This window comes from Heterodontus francisci, chromosome 38 (assembly GCF_036365525.1).
Source record: "Heterodontus francisci isolate sHetFra1 chromosome 38, sHetFra1.hap1, whole genome shotgun sequence".
Lineage (NCBI taxonomy): Eukaryota > Metazoa > Chordata > Chondrichthyes > Heterodontiformes > Heterodontidae > Heterodontus > Heterodontus francisci.
In genome coordinates this window covers 43,025,606-43,038,445 of record NC_090408.1, presented here as the reverse complement: position 1 = coordinate 43,038,445, position 12,840 = coordinate 43,025,606, and the positions used below count along the sequence as shown (strand labels likewise).

Here is a 12,840-nt window from a genome sequence, read left to right as displayed (position 1 = left end):
CCTCTTAAATGCACAAAGGACAAATCCATCATTGTGCTCCAGGCTCGATTAGGTAGAATATGGTGAAAGTAAACAGCCAGAAACACAATTGGACAACTGATTCAGGAAGAAACACCAGGGTGTATGTAGGATGCGACATGCAGCTGATACTGATCACTTGGCTGCAGTGGTCCTACAACTAGCACTTGTCTATTTCCATGTAGCTTTTTTAAAAAATTGGCACCACAGTACATTTTTGGGGTCATGATCCAATCTTTTGAACTCCACAATGGGATAATATATAGTTTAACTTGGTAATCTAGGTCAAAGATGCAAGGTATTTGAATTGATAAGTGGAAACCTAAAACAAGATGAAACCACACATCTGAATAGGAAAGGCTGCATAAGCACTTGTATACATTTTAAATAGATTTTATTTAGACTGAATCCATACGGCAATGTGAGCAAATCTGTAAAACAGGAGCTTCATATTTATGCCACTGCCTTTTGCTTCTTCTCCAGCTTGGCTTTGCGCTAAAAGGGGGAAAACAAAATCAAAAGTCACTGCATTTGAAATCCCCACCAACCCAAATCACAAAGCATTCCTGCATTACTTGTAATGACTGATAAAGACATCAGTCACAGCCACCGGTTAAAGCAACAAACATGAAGATACAAGTGTATAAAATGTTCCTAGCTCTCCAACCTGTTCAGCAAACAGCAGCTGCTCCAAGTTAAGGGAACCCATAACTACCAATATTTTATTCAACCTTCAACAAAATGTATTGTCAGAAAGAGATAATCATTCCGGGGCTCAGACATGAATTTACTGAATAGATGAGGAGCCAGAAAAGGGCCATTGTATCTTTTAAAGAAATTCATACATGGGATGTAGGTGTTGCTGGCTGGGATAGCATTCATTGCCCTTAAGATAGTGGTGAGCTGCCTTCTTGAACCACTGCTGTCCGTGAGGGGTGGCTACATGCACAGTGCTGTTAGGAAGAGGTAAGAGGATTTTGACTGAGCAACAGTGAAGGAACAGCATATAGTTCCAAATAGGATGGCATGTGACTTAGAGGGGAACTTGCAGGTAGTGGTGTTCCCATGCATCTGCTGCTCTTCCAGTGGGTAGAGGTTGCAGGTTTGGAAGATGCAGTGCATCTTGTAGATGGTACACACTGCTGCCACTGTGAATCAGTGGTGGAAGGAGTGAACGTTTGTAGATGGGGTGCCAATCAAGCAGGCTGCGTTGTTCTGAATGGTGTCGAGCTTATTCAGTGTTGTTGGAGCTGCACCCATCCAGACAGGTGGACAGTATTCTATCACACTCCTGACTTGTGCCTTGTAGATGGTGGACCGGAGGCAAGTTACTCACTGCAGGATTCCAAGCCTCTGACCTGCTCTTGTAGCCACAGTATTTATATGGCTACTCCAGTTCAGTTTCAGGTCAATGGTAGCCCCTAGGATGCTGACAGTGGGGGATTCAGCAATCATAATGCCATTGAATGTCATGAGATGGTTAGATTCTCTTATTTGAGATAGTCATTGCTTGGCACTTTGTGACATGAATGTTACTTGCCACTTATCAGCCCAAGATTGGATACTGTCCAGGTCTTACTGCATCTGGACACGGACTGTGTCAGTATCTGAGGAGTGGTGAATGGTGCCAAATATTGTGCGAACAGCAAACTTCCCCTTATGATTGATGAAGCAGCTAAAGATGGTTGGGCCTAGGACACTACCCTGAGGAACTCCTGCAGTGATGTCCTGGACCTGAGATGATTGACCAACAACCATCTTCATTTGCACTAGATATGAACCCCACCAGTGGAGAGATTCTCCTCACCCCACCCCACCAATTTCCCACTGACTCCAGTTTTGCGAGGCCTCCTTGCTGTCATACTCGGTCAAATGTTGCTTTGATGTCGAGGGCAGTCACTCAGAGTTCAGCTCTACAGCTTTGGTTCAAACATGGCCAGAAATGAAGTCAGGAGCAGAGTGCCCTGGCCGATCCCAAACTGTGCATCAGTGAGCAGGTTTTTGCTGAGCAAGTGCTGCTTGATAGGACTGTCAATGACACCTTCCATCACTTTACCGATGATTGAGAGTAGACTGATAGGACTTGGAAATATTAGATTTGGTCCCTACATCCAAATCATTGATGTATATTAACAATGGGCGGCACAGTGGTCAGCACCGCAGCCTCACAGCTCCAAGGACCCGGGTTCGATTCTGGGTACTGCCTGTGCGGAGTTTGCAAGTTCTCCCTGTGTCTGCGTGGGTTTCCTCCGGGTGCTCCGGTTTCCTCCCACATGCCAAAGACTTGCAGGTTGATGGGGCAATTTATAATGGCCAATTAACCTTAGCATAGGTAGGTGGTAGGGAAATATATAGGGACAGGTGGGGATGTGATAGGAATATGGGATTAGTATAAATGGGTGGTTGATGGTCGGCACAGACTCGATGGGCCGAAGGGCCTGTTTCGGTGCTGTATCTCTAAACTGGGGTCCAAGTACTCACTGATCCTTGCAGTATCCCACTAGTCACAGCCTGCCAATGCAAGAATGGCCTGTTTATTTCTACTTTCTGCCTGTTAACTAATCCTTAATTCAAGCCTCCTATCCCATGTGCTTTAATTCTGCTAACCAACCTCCTGTGGGGGACTTTATCAAAGGCCTTCTGAAAATCCAAGTATACTACATCCACCAACTCCCCTTTATCAATTCTGTTAGTAACATACTCAAAAAATTCCCAAAAGGTTCATGATTTCCCATTCATAAATCCATGTTGACTATGCCCAAACAGATTGTCCATTTATCATATACTTTAGAATAGATTGTAGCATTTTCCCTACTGATGGAAGGCTAACAGGTCTGTAGTTCCCCGTTTTCTCTCTGCTTCCCTTCTTAAATAGTGGGGTGAGATTTGCTACCTTCCAATCTGCAGGAAGAATTCCAGAATCTATAGCTTTTTGGATGATCATCAATGCATGCACCATCTTCACAGCTACCTCTTTCAACACTCTGGGATGTACAATATCAGGTCGGGGGGAATTATCAACCTTCAGTCCCATTAATTTTTCCAATACAATCTTCTTACCAATACTAATTTCCTTCAATCCCTCATTCTCCCTAGACCCTTTAATTCTGGGAGATTTCTTGTATCTTGCTCAGTGAAGACAGATACAAAGTAATCATTTAGCTTCTCTGGCATTTTTCTATTGCCCTGACTGCCTATAATGGACCCACTTTTGTCTTAGAGTCATTCTTCGTCAAATGTTTCATTTTTACGTGCCTATCGAAGCTTTTACAGTCCATTTTTATGTTTTTTGCTAGTTTTTTATTTTCTATTCTCCCTTTATCGGTTTCTTGGTCCCGCTTTGCAGTATTCTAAAATTCTCCCAACCCTCAAGTTTACTACTATATCTGACAACTTTATAGGTCTTTTGTTTTACTCTTATGCAATCTTAACTTCCTTTGTTAGCCACGGTCGACTGCCTTTTCATTTTGGGGTTTTTGTGCCTTGAAGGAATGTATAGTTGCTGTAAACTATGTAATAATTCTTTATAGACCATTCATTGTCTATGTACTCATACCTTTTAATGTATTTTCTCAATCCACCTCAGCCAATTTCCCCCTCAAATTTGAACAACGGAAATTATGAATTTAACACCCTGGTTTCAGATTGAACTACCTCACTTTCAAACAGAATTTTACATATATTTTGGTTATTCATCCCTAAAGGTCCTTTTTCAAGATTAATTAACCTTTTCTCATTACATAACTAGATCTAAAATAGCCTATTCTCTCGTCATTTCCTCAACATACTGCTCTGGAAAACCATCCATAACACTCCAGAAACTCGTCCTCCACAGCATTAGTGCTCATTAGGTTTACCCAGTTTATATGAAGATTGACATCACCCATGATCACAGAATTACCCATGCTACATGCTTCTCTAATCTTCCAATCCTCCCTTACTAATGTACTGATCCCATCTGTATTATCAGTGCAACACCATCTCCTGTACATTCCACTTGGCTGAGCTTACCTGCTATACTGTAACTTTAAAAACTATATTACAATTAGAATTAGTAGAATAAATTACCAGTTACTCACTGGCTTCTTCCCCATATTGAAGTAATAGCCAACTACTGGAGGCTGAAAAAAGGTAGGAGCCCCTCCTTCACTGAACTCCCACTTTATACTCTGCAGACAAAGCAACACTGAGGAAGCCCTGTTTTTATACTTTCTGAAAAACTGATTCAAGCTTCCGAAGTTTAAGCCAGCTAAGTAACTAGCTGCAGCTGCTCCCAGAGAACTTGCATACCCCTGTTTTAAGGCTTCGATCAGAATCCTACAGTGAAAATTTTAATAATGCCCAACATTTTTAATGTAATCACTGCCCTCTACAGAATCCAAAATAGTATAATAGGCTATCAAGGGTCATAAATATGCCCAGACATCTATTATGTCTGAGCACAAAAGCAAGACCAATTAAAAAGATCCCTTTTATACAACTTTTAGTCATTACTCTCCAAGATGGTACTGGCCATGCATGGTGTGTACATAGTCACACTTACATTCTTTTCTTGCAGAAGGATTGCATGGCGTCGTGCTGTCTTGGCATATGGATTCAATTTGGTCATGATCCTCAAGTTCTTCAGTGGATTCTTCTTGAGTACCCTGCGGTGAACCTTTTTGCTGTGAAAAACAGTAAAACACATCAGCTAACATCTGCAGATGTTACCGACAGTAAAGTTACATTCACCACACACACAGGGATCATAAACCAGAGGTACAGGAACAGGTCCTATGCTGAAATATGGAACATCGAACCTAGTTTACGTTTGTTTCATTCTGTAAGAGTACAGGAATTAGTACGCCAGCAGTTCAAAGCGTGCCTTATCTCAGCTGTGCTCTAGTGGAAAAGCTGCACAATCAAGAAATTCCAGATCCCACAGGTAAGAGACACACCCCATGGTGCTCGTCTGCCTCTGGGTTGGAGATAGGTGGATGATGCCAGGTTAGTATGAACTTGCTGTTAAATTATCTGTATGAAGGAATGTTTTAAATGATTCTCTCGCCTAAGCCACCCCTACCAATTATCCCAACTTCAGCCTCATGTTAGCCAAGACATCAGAACTTCCACAAATATCACATGGTATCAAAAACACGGACCATGAAGTGGCATCTCATCAGTGTGTCTGAAAACTGAAGAACTATAAATCCAACTCTGTTACACAAGTTGTGCTTCCACTTGCATTAATTCCTGATGGATGGATGGAATTCAACCAGAATTGCAGGGCAACAAACTTCAGCTTGTAGAAACTGACCAGGCAAAACATTTCAACTTACTTTGGTGGACGAAGAGCCTTCTGGATTTCTTGACTCTTCATGATGCGACTCAGATCGGTGTTTGTCATCTTGTGAATAGGAAGGCTAGATTATAAAACAAACAGTTGTAGTAAGAAGACTGGCACAACAGATTAAAACTGAAACCAATGGCAGAATTATTGCAGTAAGGTCAGACCATGAGAATGAAGTCCAGGGTAATGTATGTTGAGCAGCACTGCTGGCTTTAAATAGAACGCAAAGCAACTTACACACAGCATCCTCATTAGTTATCTAGGTTGTCCCAAAATAATTCATTATTTTTGAAGTGCTATCTATTTAGACAATACTGTACACAGTATTGGGCGGCACAGCGGTTAGCGCTGCAGCCTCACAGCTCCAGGGACCCGGGTTCAATTCTGGGTACTGTCTGCGTGGGTTTTTGCCGGGTGCTCCGGTTTCCTCCCACCGCCAAAGACTTGCAGGTGATAGGTAAATTGGCTGTTATAAATTGCCCCTAGTGTAGGTAGGTGGTAGGGCATATGGGATTACTGTGGGGTTACTATAGATGGGTGGTTGTTGGTTGGCACAGACTCGGTGGGCCGAAGGGCCTGTTTCAGTGTTGTATCTCTAAATAAAAAAATAAAATAAAAAAGACTTATGAGATAATCAATCTGTTCACTTCTCGAACTATAGTTTGAATTTTCTGCCCCATATCGAGCTATCACTAATCTAGTTCAATGGTTGGCCAAAGCAGTCTTTACCAACATCTACCGTATAACCACTGAAACAGCCAATCTGTGCTAATTTCAAACTCCTGCTTCAGTCAGACATCAGAACTTCCACTAATATCATGAACAGTCAAAAACACGGACCATGAAGTGGAATCTCATCATTGTCACAAGAATCAGCAAATCTACTGTCTCAATGGGGATAAAATGTGATGTCAGCAGGACAGGTGTGCTGCCACTGGCCTCCACCCTCCTGGGGGAGAGATAAAAGATCCACTAGGTGGAAATTAGACATGATAGGATCAGGCTACGATGCCCATACATTTATAACTACCATGTTGGTGAAGACAGAGTACCTTCAGATGATGGGAAAAAACTGAGAAGGAAGAAAGTGCATAAACATCAATTTAGAAGAGGAGCTTCACTGCTCCCAATGTTCATTTTAATATCAGATAGAGGCTTACTTGTATCCAATCTTCAATTTAGAAGGTTTGCGCCAAGTTCCATACAGGTCATCCAGCTTACGGAAGGCACTCTCAGTCCAGATGCAGAATCGCCCTACATGGCCACCAGGAGCAAGTCTCAGGACATTCAATTTGTTGACATTGAGAAGAGTTATGCCTGCAATGGACAATGCAAAGAAGCATTAGATTCTCCAGAGTAGACTCCTACCTTCAGCTTAAGCCAGGTCTTAACAGTGCAATAAACTTTTACAAAAAAAGCACCACTGCTATCGGGGCTGTGCACAGATATTCCTACCAGGATGAACTGAGCAACAGAAGGAAAAAAAAAACGATTATTTCACGTGCTGCTTTAAATGACAAAGGCTTGCAAAAGGATCTGTACCTTGATATGCATTACTCCATCCCCGATTACTGAAGTCAGAACTTCCACTAATATCACACGTTTTCAAAAACACGGACCATGAAGTGGAATCTCATCATTCTATCCAGCTCGGAGGAGACAGTAACTGCCCTCTATTCAACTGACATTTGTCTTACTGATTGGTACTCTTGCTCCTCTTCACTGAAGTGAATTTAACAAATTACCAATTTATAGTAAACCAACAGTTAATCATCAATAGACACAAGGATGCCAAAAGTGTAAATAGTGCGAATATAAAAAAGTCCGAAACATTGTTAACTGCACTCCTGCCCATTAAAGCACATACTACACTTCATACCTTCTCCAGAAATGAGATTACCTGGGATGTTCCTGAAAGCTCTTACAACACCATTGTCTTCATTGTAGATAACGCATGGGCCTTTGCGCCGGATGCGACGACGGTTCCTCATTTTCCCTTTACCAGCACGCATACGTTGGGAAGCATAAACCTGCAGGGAAAAAAATAAATCCACTCTTGACCAAATCCAAACACTAATTGAATATTTTTCTAAAAATTCACACAAGATCAGAACTTCAAAAATCGTCAGTGATCAGAAACACGGACCAGAAGTGAAATCTCATCCTCTCTGTGCGTCACTCAAATAAACAAGGAAAGAGTTGCTTGCCTTTTTAATATCATTCCAGGCCTTCAGTTTCTTTAGCATCAGAACAGCCTCCTTTGTCTTTTTGTAGCTCTCAATCTTGTCTTCAACTACAAGTGGGAGCTCTGGGATTTCCTCAATGCGATGACCTGCAGAGTGGAGTGGTTACAAAATCAGTTTCAAGAAAATCTGGTCGATAGATCTCTTCTAAAGCATATAACCAAATCCCTCAATTCAGTTGCAGAGACAACTCCCAGAAGTAAAAACCCAAATTAGAACTGGACAAAGCAAAAAGATTTCCCACCTGACCCTCAGAGACTGGTGTCTTCCATTCAATGAGCCTCAAATTATTGGAACCAAGAACATGATATACAATTGGGTTAAAATTAGATATTGTACACAACAGGTTCTTAGGACATGGAATCTCCTACCAGAAACAGTGGTGAAAACAGAACTCTTATTTTAACAAAGGGAAATGGATTAATTATTTAAAAAAGGAAAATTTCACTCGGCAAAGGGAGAGCTGCTGAGAGCCAGCATAGTCACAATGGACTAACTGGCTGTCTACTGTCTTTTCTATGATGCATGGTGGTACAAGGATTTAAAATTAAACAGCCAGTCTTGGCTGGCCTTGGATGAGAAAAGCTTAAATTCCCAGTCACTCAAGTTTGACGATCTCCAATACGTTCAGGAGCTGCTCAGATCGAAATGTTCGTCATATATCTGCACCAGCGTAATAACAGAAGGCAACTGTCACTGTGCACAGCATAAGACGCAAATTACACCATCATAGCAAGCCACTGTCACGTTTCAAAGCAATAGTGAAGCATATTTTAAAATATACCCAAAGGATCTGACTGTAAAATCCAAATGATTTAAGACCTACAGTAAATTTCCATTAGCAACATTTAGTAACCTCTGCACTCCCAATTTCAGCCAACCACATTAAACATCTTCTGCCATCAATGCCACATAAATTCATACATATATACACTAAAGATTGCTCAAAATGATTCACCTTGATGGCAGAGCAAACAAAACTCCTGCAGTGACTGCTCTTGCACAGATAATTTGCACTTTATAACTCACTGAAATTGCCATGGATACAAATCACTGCACTAAACTATTTAACTACTTTATAACATCTGCTCTAATTATTTTAGAAAGATTCTTCTATTGCATTTACCACGTCATTGCATTCACAGCAGAAAGCAATTTACTGCAGCCAACATATATGAAGCCATGACAGAAAGCCAGTGAGAAAATCACTCTTTAGTCTCCTGTGCACAACGAACCAAAATGGCCTTGTTTTGAGCATTAAGAAGTTTGAGAACCTTGCTTTTATTCAATGTGACTGAAGCATTTTAGCCTTCACATATTCTTACCTTTTGACAGGACCAGAGCAGGGAGGGCTGATGCAGCCAGAGAAGAGCAGATGGCATAACGCTTCTGGGTCACATTCACCCTGCGGTGCCAACGTCGCCAAGTCTTTGTGGGAGCGAACATGCGGCCACCACGGCACATCTGAGATATGGGTTAAGGTGTGTAACTTTTCCAAAAGACAACTGTTGGCATCCAGTTTTGCTCAGACTTCAGCATTCGTCATTCCTCTGTAGCAGCTTAATGACAGTAGGCAACCATCACTGCACACAGCGTAAGACGCAAATTACACCATCACAGCAATAAGGAACGTTAGGCCAACAGCTCAAATAGGCTCTACGTGACAAATAGCTGCTTAATAATGGGGAGAACAGAAAATAGGGCTGTGGGTACTAGACTTTGAGATATTTAACCTTACACATTATCTAGGATACGTTGCCAAAAGCACCCTGGCCAGAGCGATGGGTACCACCACCCCGTACACGGGGAATACGAGCCACAGCCCTTCCAGTACCCCATGACTCAGCACTGGTTTGGTGACCTGAAAAATAAACATTTGTATCAATACAAATAATGGAACCAACTTGCATAAATTTGTTATTTTCTCCCAAAGCTACAAAGCCAGTGAGTGATCATAATGCAACAAGTGAATTTCAGTTTAGTATACAGGAGCCATGAACTTTTAATATTCAGTAAGCTATAAACCAAAATCACTGACCATTACAGTAACGAGCATAGAATCATATACACAGAATGTACAGTATGAAAATAGGTCATTTGGCCCACAGTAGTCCAGGTACAATCATTTGTTATATTTAGGAAAGGCTAAGCAGGCTGAGGCTAAACTTTTTGAAGAGGTGACTAAATCATAGACAGTGGAGTGTCTGGATAAAATACAAAATGCTGGAAATACTCAGCAGATCTGGAAATCTAGGCCCCAAGCTCTGGAACATTCTCCCTAAACTCTTCCACCTTGCTTTCCTCGTTTAAAGGCGCTCCTTAACTTTGACTCTGACTGAGCTTTTGGACATCTGACATCCCCTTTTGTGGCTTGGTGTCATTTTATTTTCAAACTGATTCTTGACAACGCAGCCAGCCACTGACGACATCAGACTGCGGCAAGCTGCACACATGCACAAATGGGCTCCTGCTCTCAGTGTGTGCGGTGTTCTGCATTGCCAGGACTGGTTGGCACATGTGCAGATGACATCATCGCATAATGCGGCGGAGAGCGCGGAATGGGGGAAGTGCCATCTGTAGTCCTGGCAGTTGCCAGAACGTCACAAACTAACATTTTAGTGGAACAGGCTGCACAGCGCATGTGCCAGTGCAGCGCCTCCTAGTGGTTGCGTTGTCAGCAAGCGCAGCCTTTTATTTTATGCTCCTGTGAAGCGCCTTGGGATGTTTTATATTAAAGGTGGTTTATAAACATAAGCTGAGAGGGGAACAGTTAACATTTCAGGGGTGATTTGATTGAAGTTTTCAAGATAACTAAGGGGAACAGTTAGGGTAGGTAGAAATAAACTATGGAGTCTAGGACTACTGTACAAATATGCAAAAAATTCAACAAACCCATAACGTGCCCAGACCAGGATTTTCTTACTCAGACCGAAATGCTGGTCACTTAGCTGTCAAAAAGTTAGCACAGAAGGTACCAGTCGCTGAGCAGTGTAGGAATCAAGTCAATAGTATCACAGCAACTGTCAACTCAGTAGTGAAACTCCACACCAGTATGACCACTGAATAAGTCACCTTTTCAAAAACTTCACATTTTGCACATTCATTCTTTTATAACTTATGTTATTTCCTTCAAACTTGAATCATAGAATTGTTACAGTGCAGGAGGCCAAAATACATCGAAAGTGAGCTAATACCTCAACTCAGGTATTAACCCAATAATCATTTCACCTCATGCAACAGATTACTTTATCTTCAAATGTTAACTGTTTTAAAGTAGCTAAACTGATTCCCTGCAACGGATTCCACTTAGTATAAACATAAACTAAGAACAGAATTTGCTGAATGTACCCAGCAGGTTTGGCAGCGTCTGAAGAGAGAAACAACCTTAACTTTTCAGGTCGATGACCTATCAGAACTCTCAAACATGGCTCCTCTTTTCAGCGATGCTGCCGTACCAGAGTACTTCCAGCTTATTTCAGGGTTCCAGCATTCACAGTATTTCCCTATTGTATTAGTATAAACATACTTTCAAATAGCTTTTACGCAAACTAACATTCATTAAGATCTAGATGGACCTAAATGCTGTAACCTGCAAGGCTACAGACCAGGTGCCAGAAGGTGGGATTAGATTGGACAGCTCGTTTTTCCCATCCAGTATATGATGGGCTGAATGGTCTCTTTTTGCACCATAACGTTTCTATGGTTCGGAGTCCAAAAGCACTGGTTTATCATCGACAGGCTCAGGTCGTGAAAGACCTACCCTTGTTCCTCCGATGTAGCAATGTCAATCAATCTTAAACATGCACCAAATAATTTTGAGATTGCATGGGCCAAATCAAAGGAAAACGGTCATGGGGTTAGTTTTACCTCAAGCGTCATTTAAAAACCATTATACATCACCTGCATCCGCACTCACAGCATACGGCTGTCTGTTATTTTTGCGTAGATTTGTGTGAACAAAATTCACAATATCTGGGCGGATAGGAGCCTTGAAAACAGCAGGCATAACAACATTTTTGCCAGACACCTCTCCCTTGTCGCTGTACACCGTTATTAATGGCCGAGCACAAGCCTGAAAGATAATTTTTTAATAAGTCATTAAGATTGAACCTTGCAGAAGTAGTCTGGTTCTCAGTTCACTAGTACAATTTACTTCCTAGGTTCCCTGGCACTTTCTAGTGGTGATGTTGGTCTCTCTGGCTGGGGTACTTTCTGCAGTATAGGACTCAGCTGTGGTGCTCAGTAAGACATCGGAGCATCTAATGCACTGTATAAGCTCAGTTCTGCCAATATTCAGTATCACATTACGTTGGCACCAAACTTTAAAATGAAAGAGTTTATGCAAGCCCTTTCAAGACCCAAACAGACTGATTCTAATATCACATGTAATACAGCAAGGTTATTCTTTCTCAGAGATCAGTGTACAGGTAGCAAATCAATGCGCTGAATACTTCATTGCTCTTAGCTGGGGCTTTAAAATCTTTACAATTTTCAATGATCCATTAAACATAGAGATTCAACATTATTTCAACGGATACAATCCGAAATATCAAGTTACTTAACAGCCATTTCTCTTAGCCGGAAAAAACAGAGGCACATTGACCTGTCTCAACTAGACCTCGCAGAGAACTCAAAACTATTGGTCAGTTGGAAATGCTTCCCTTTTACCAAAAATACAAATCACAGAAGAATGTGAAATAACCTCAACACTTAAAATCCAAATTAAGAAAATTCATAATGGAAAATTGATTTAAATTTTTGAAAATAAGCTTTTATAAACAGTATTACATTGCTTTAAATGAAGTATCTCGTCACCAAATATTGCTTCGGACCATTTATTCCCTGTTATTTAACCAACTTTAATTAGGTTACAGGAGACAACGTGTCTCCCCCTCCCCCCCAGCTATAAAATGGCGGCCCGGCACAACCCAGCCTCGGGATTTGCTTTCTTTCAAGAAAACTTTCACTTCTTTTTTCAAATTTAGCGTTTCAGAAGCTACTGAAGCAACCCGCTTTCTTTTGGCCGTTAAAGCAGCGGGCCAGCCCGGCCTTTCAGTGTTCCAGCCCCGGGTTTCTTACACACCATCTCAGCTGCTGCTCCCCGCGTTCACAATGGCGGCGGCCGGAAAAGGAAGAACCTATCACTGCCGCGCCCTTATATATCGGCCGCCGCCACCCTCCCGACGGCAAACAAACATCGCCAGCCAGGGAGCTGCAACAGAGATGCTTCAAGACCGATCCTACTGACCA

General features: G+C 41.8%; 1 protein-coding gene and 6 non-coding genes across 7 annotated transcripts; all 7 read right to left on the bottom strand.

Annotated features, from left to right (window-relative positions):
- Positions 1 to 390: 390 nt before the first annotated feature.
- rpl4 (ribosomal protein L4) lies at positions 391 to 12,780 on the bottom strand. Its single transcript, XM_068018242.1, has 10 exons — positions 12,674 to 12,780; positions 11,491 to 11,662; positions 9,345 to 9,451; positions 8,916 to 9,054; positions 7,555 to 7,679; positions 7,248 to 7,377; positions 6,508 to 6,664; positions 5,337 to 5,420; positions 4,562 to 4,682; positions 391 to 513 (listed from the first exon to the last, which is right to left on the bottom strand). The coding sequence occupies exons 1-10, from the start codon at positions 12,674 to 12,676 to the stop codon at positions 472 to 474; spliced, it is 1,080 nt and encodes a 359-aa protein (XP_067874343.1). The 5' UTR covers positions 12,677 to 12,780; the 3' UTR covers positions 391 to 471.
- On the bottom strand, positions 5,114 to 5,186 carry LOC137352647 (small nucleolar RNA SNORD18). Its single transcript, XR_010969750.1, has one exon. It is a non-coding gene; the product is annotated as a small nucleolar RNA SNORD18 (small nucleolar RNA).
- LOC137352650 (small nucleolar RNA SNORD18) lies at positions 6,142 to 6,212 on the bottom strand. Its single transcript, XR_010969752.1, has one exon. It is a non-coding gene; the product is annotated as a small nucleolar RNA SNORD18 (small nucleolar RNA).
- Positions 6,921 to 6,992, bottom strand: LOC137352646 (small nucleolar RNA SNORD18). The gene has a single exon (XR_010969749.1). It is a non-coding gene; the product is annotated as a small nucleolar RNA SNORD18 (small nucleolar RNA).
- Positions 7,451 to 7,518, bottom strand: LOC137352651 (small nucleolar RNA SNORD18). The gene has a single exon (XR_010969753.1). It is a non-coding gene; the product is annotated as a small nucleolar RNA SNORD18 (small nucleolar RNA).
- Positions 8,226 to 8,325, bottom strand: LOC137352652 (small nucleolar RNA SNORD16). The gene has a single exon (XR_010969754.1). It is a non-coding gene; the product is annotated as a small nucleolar RNA SNORD16 (small nucleolar RNA).
- On the bottom strand, positions 9,113 to 9,212 carry LOC137352653 (small nucleolar RNA SNORD16). The gene has a single exon (XR_010969755.1). It is a non-coding gene; the product is annotated as a small nucleolar RNA SNORD16 (small nucleolar RNA).
- Positions 12,781 to 12,840: the final 60 nt, after the last annotated feature.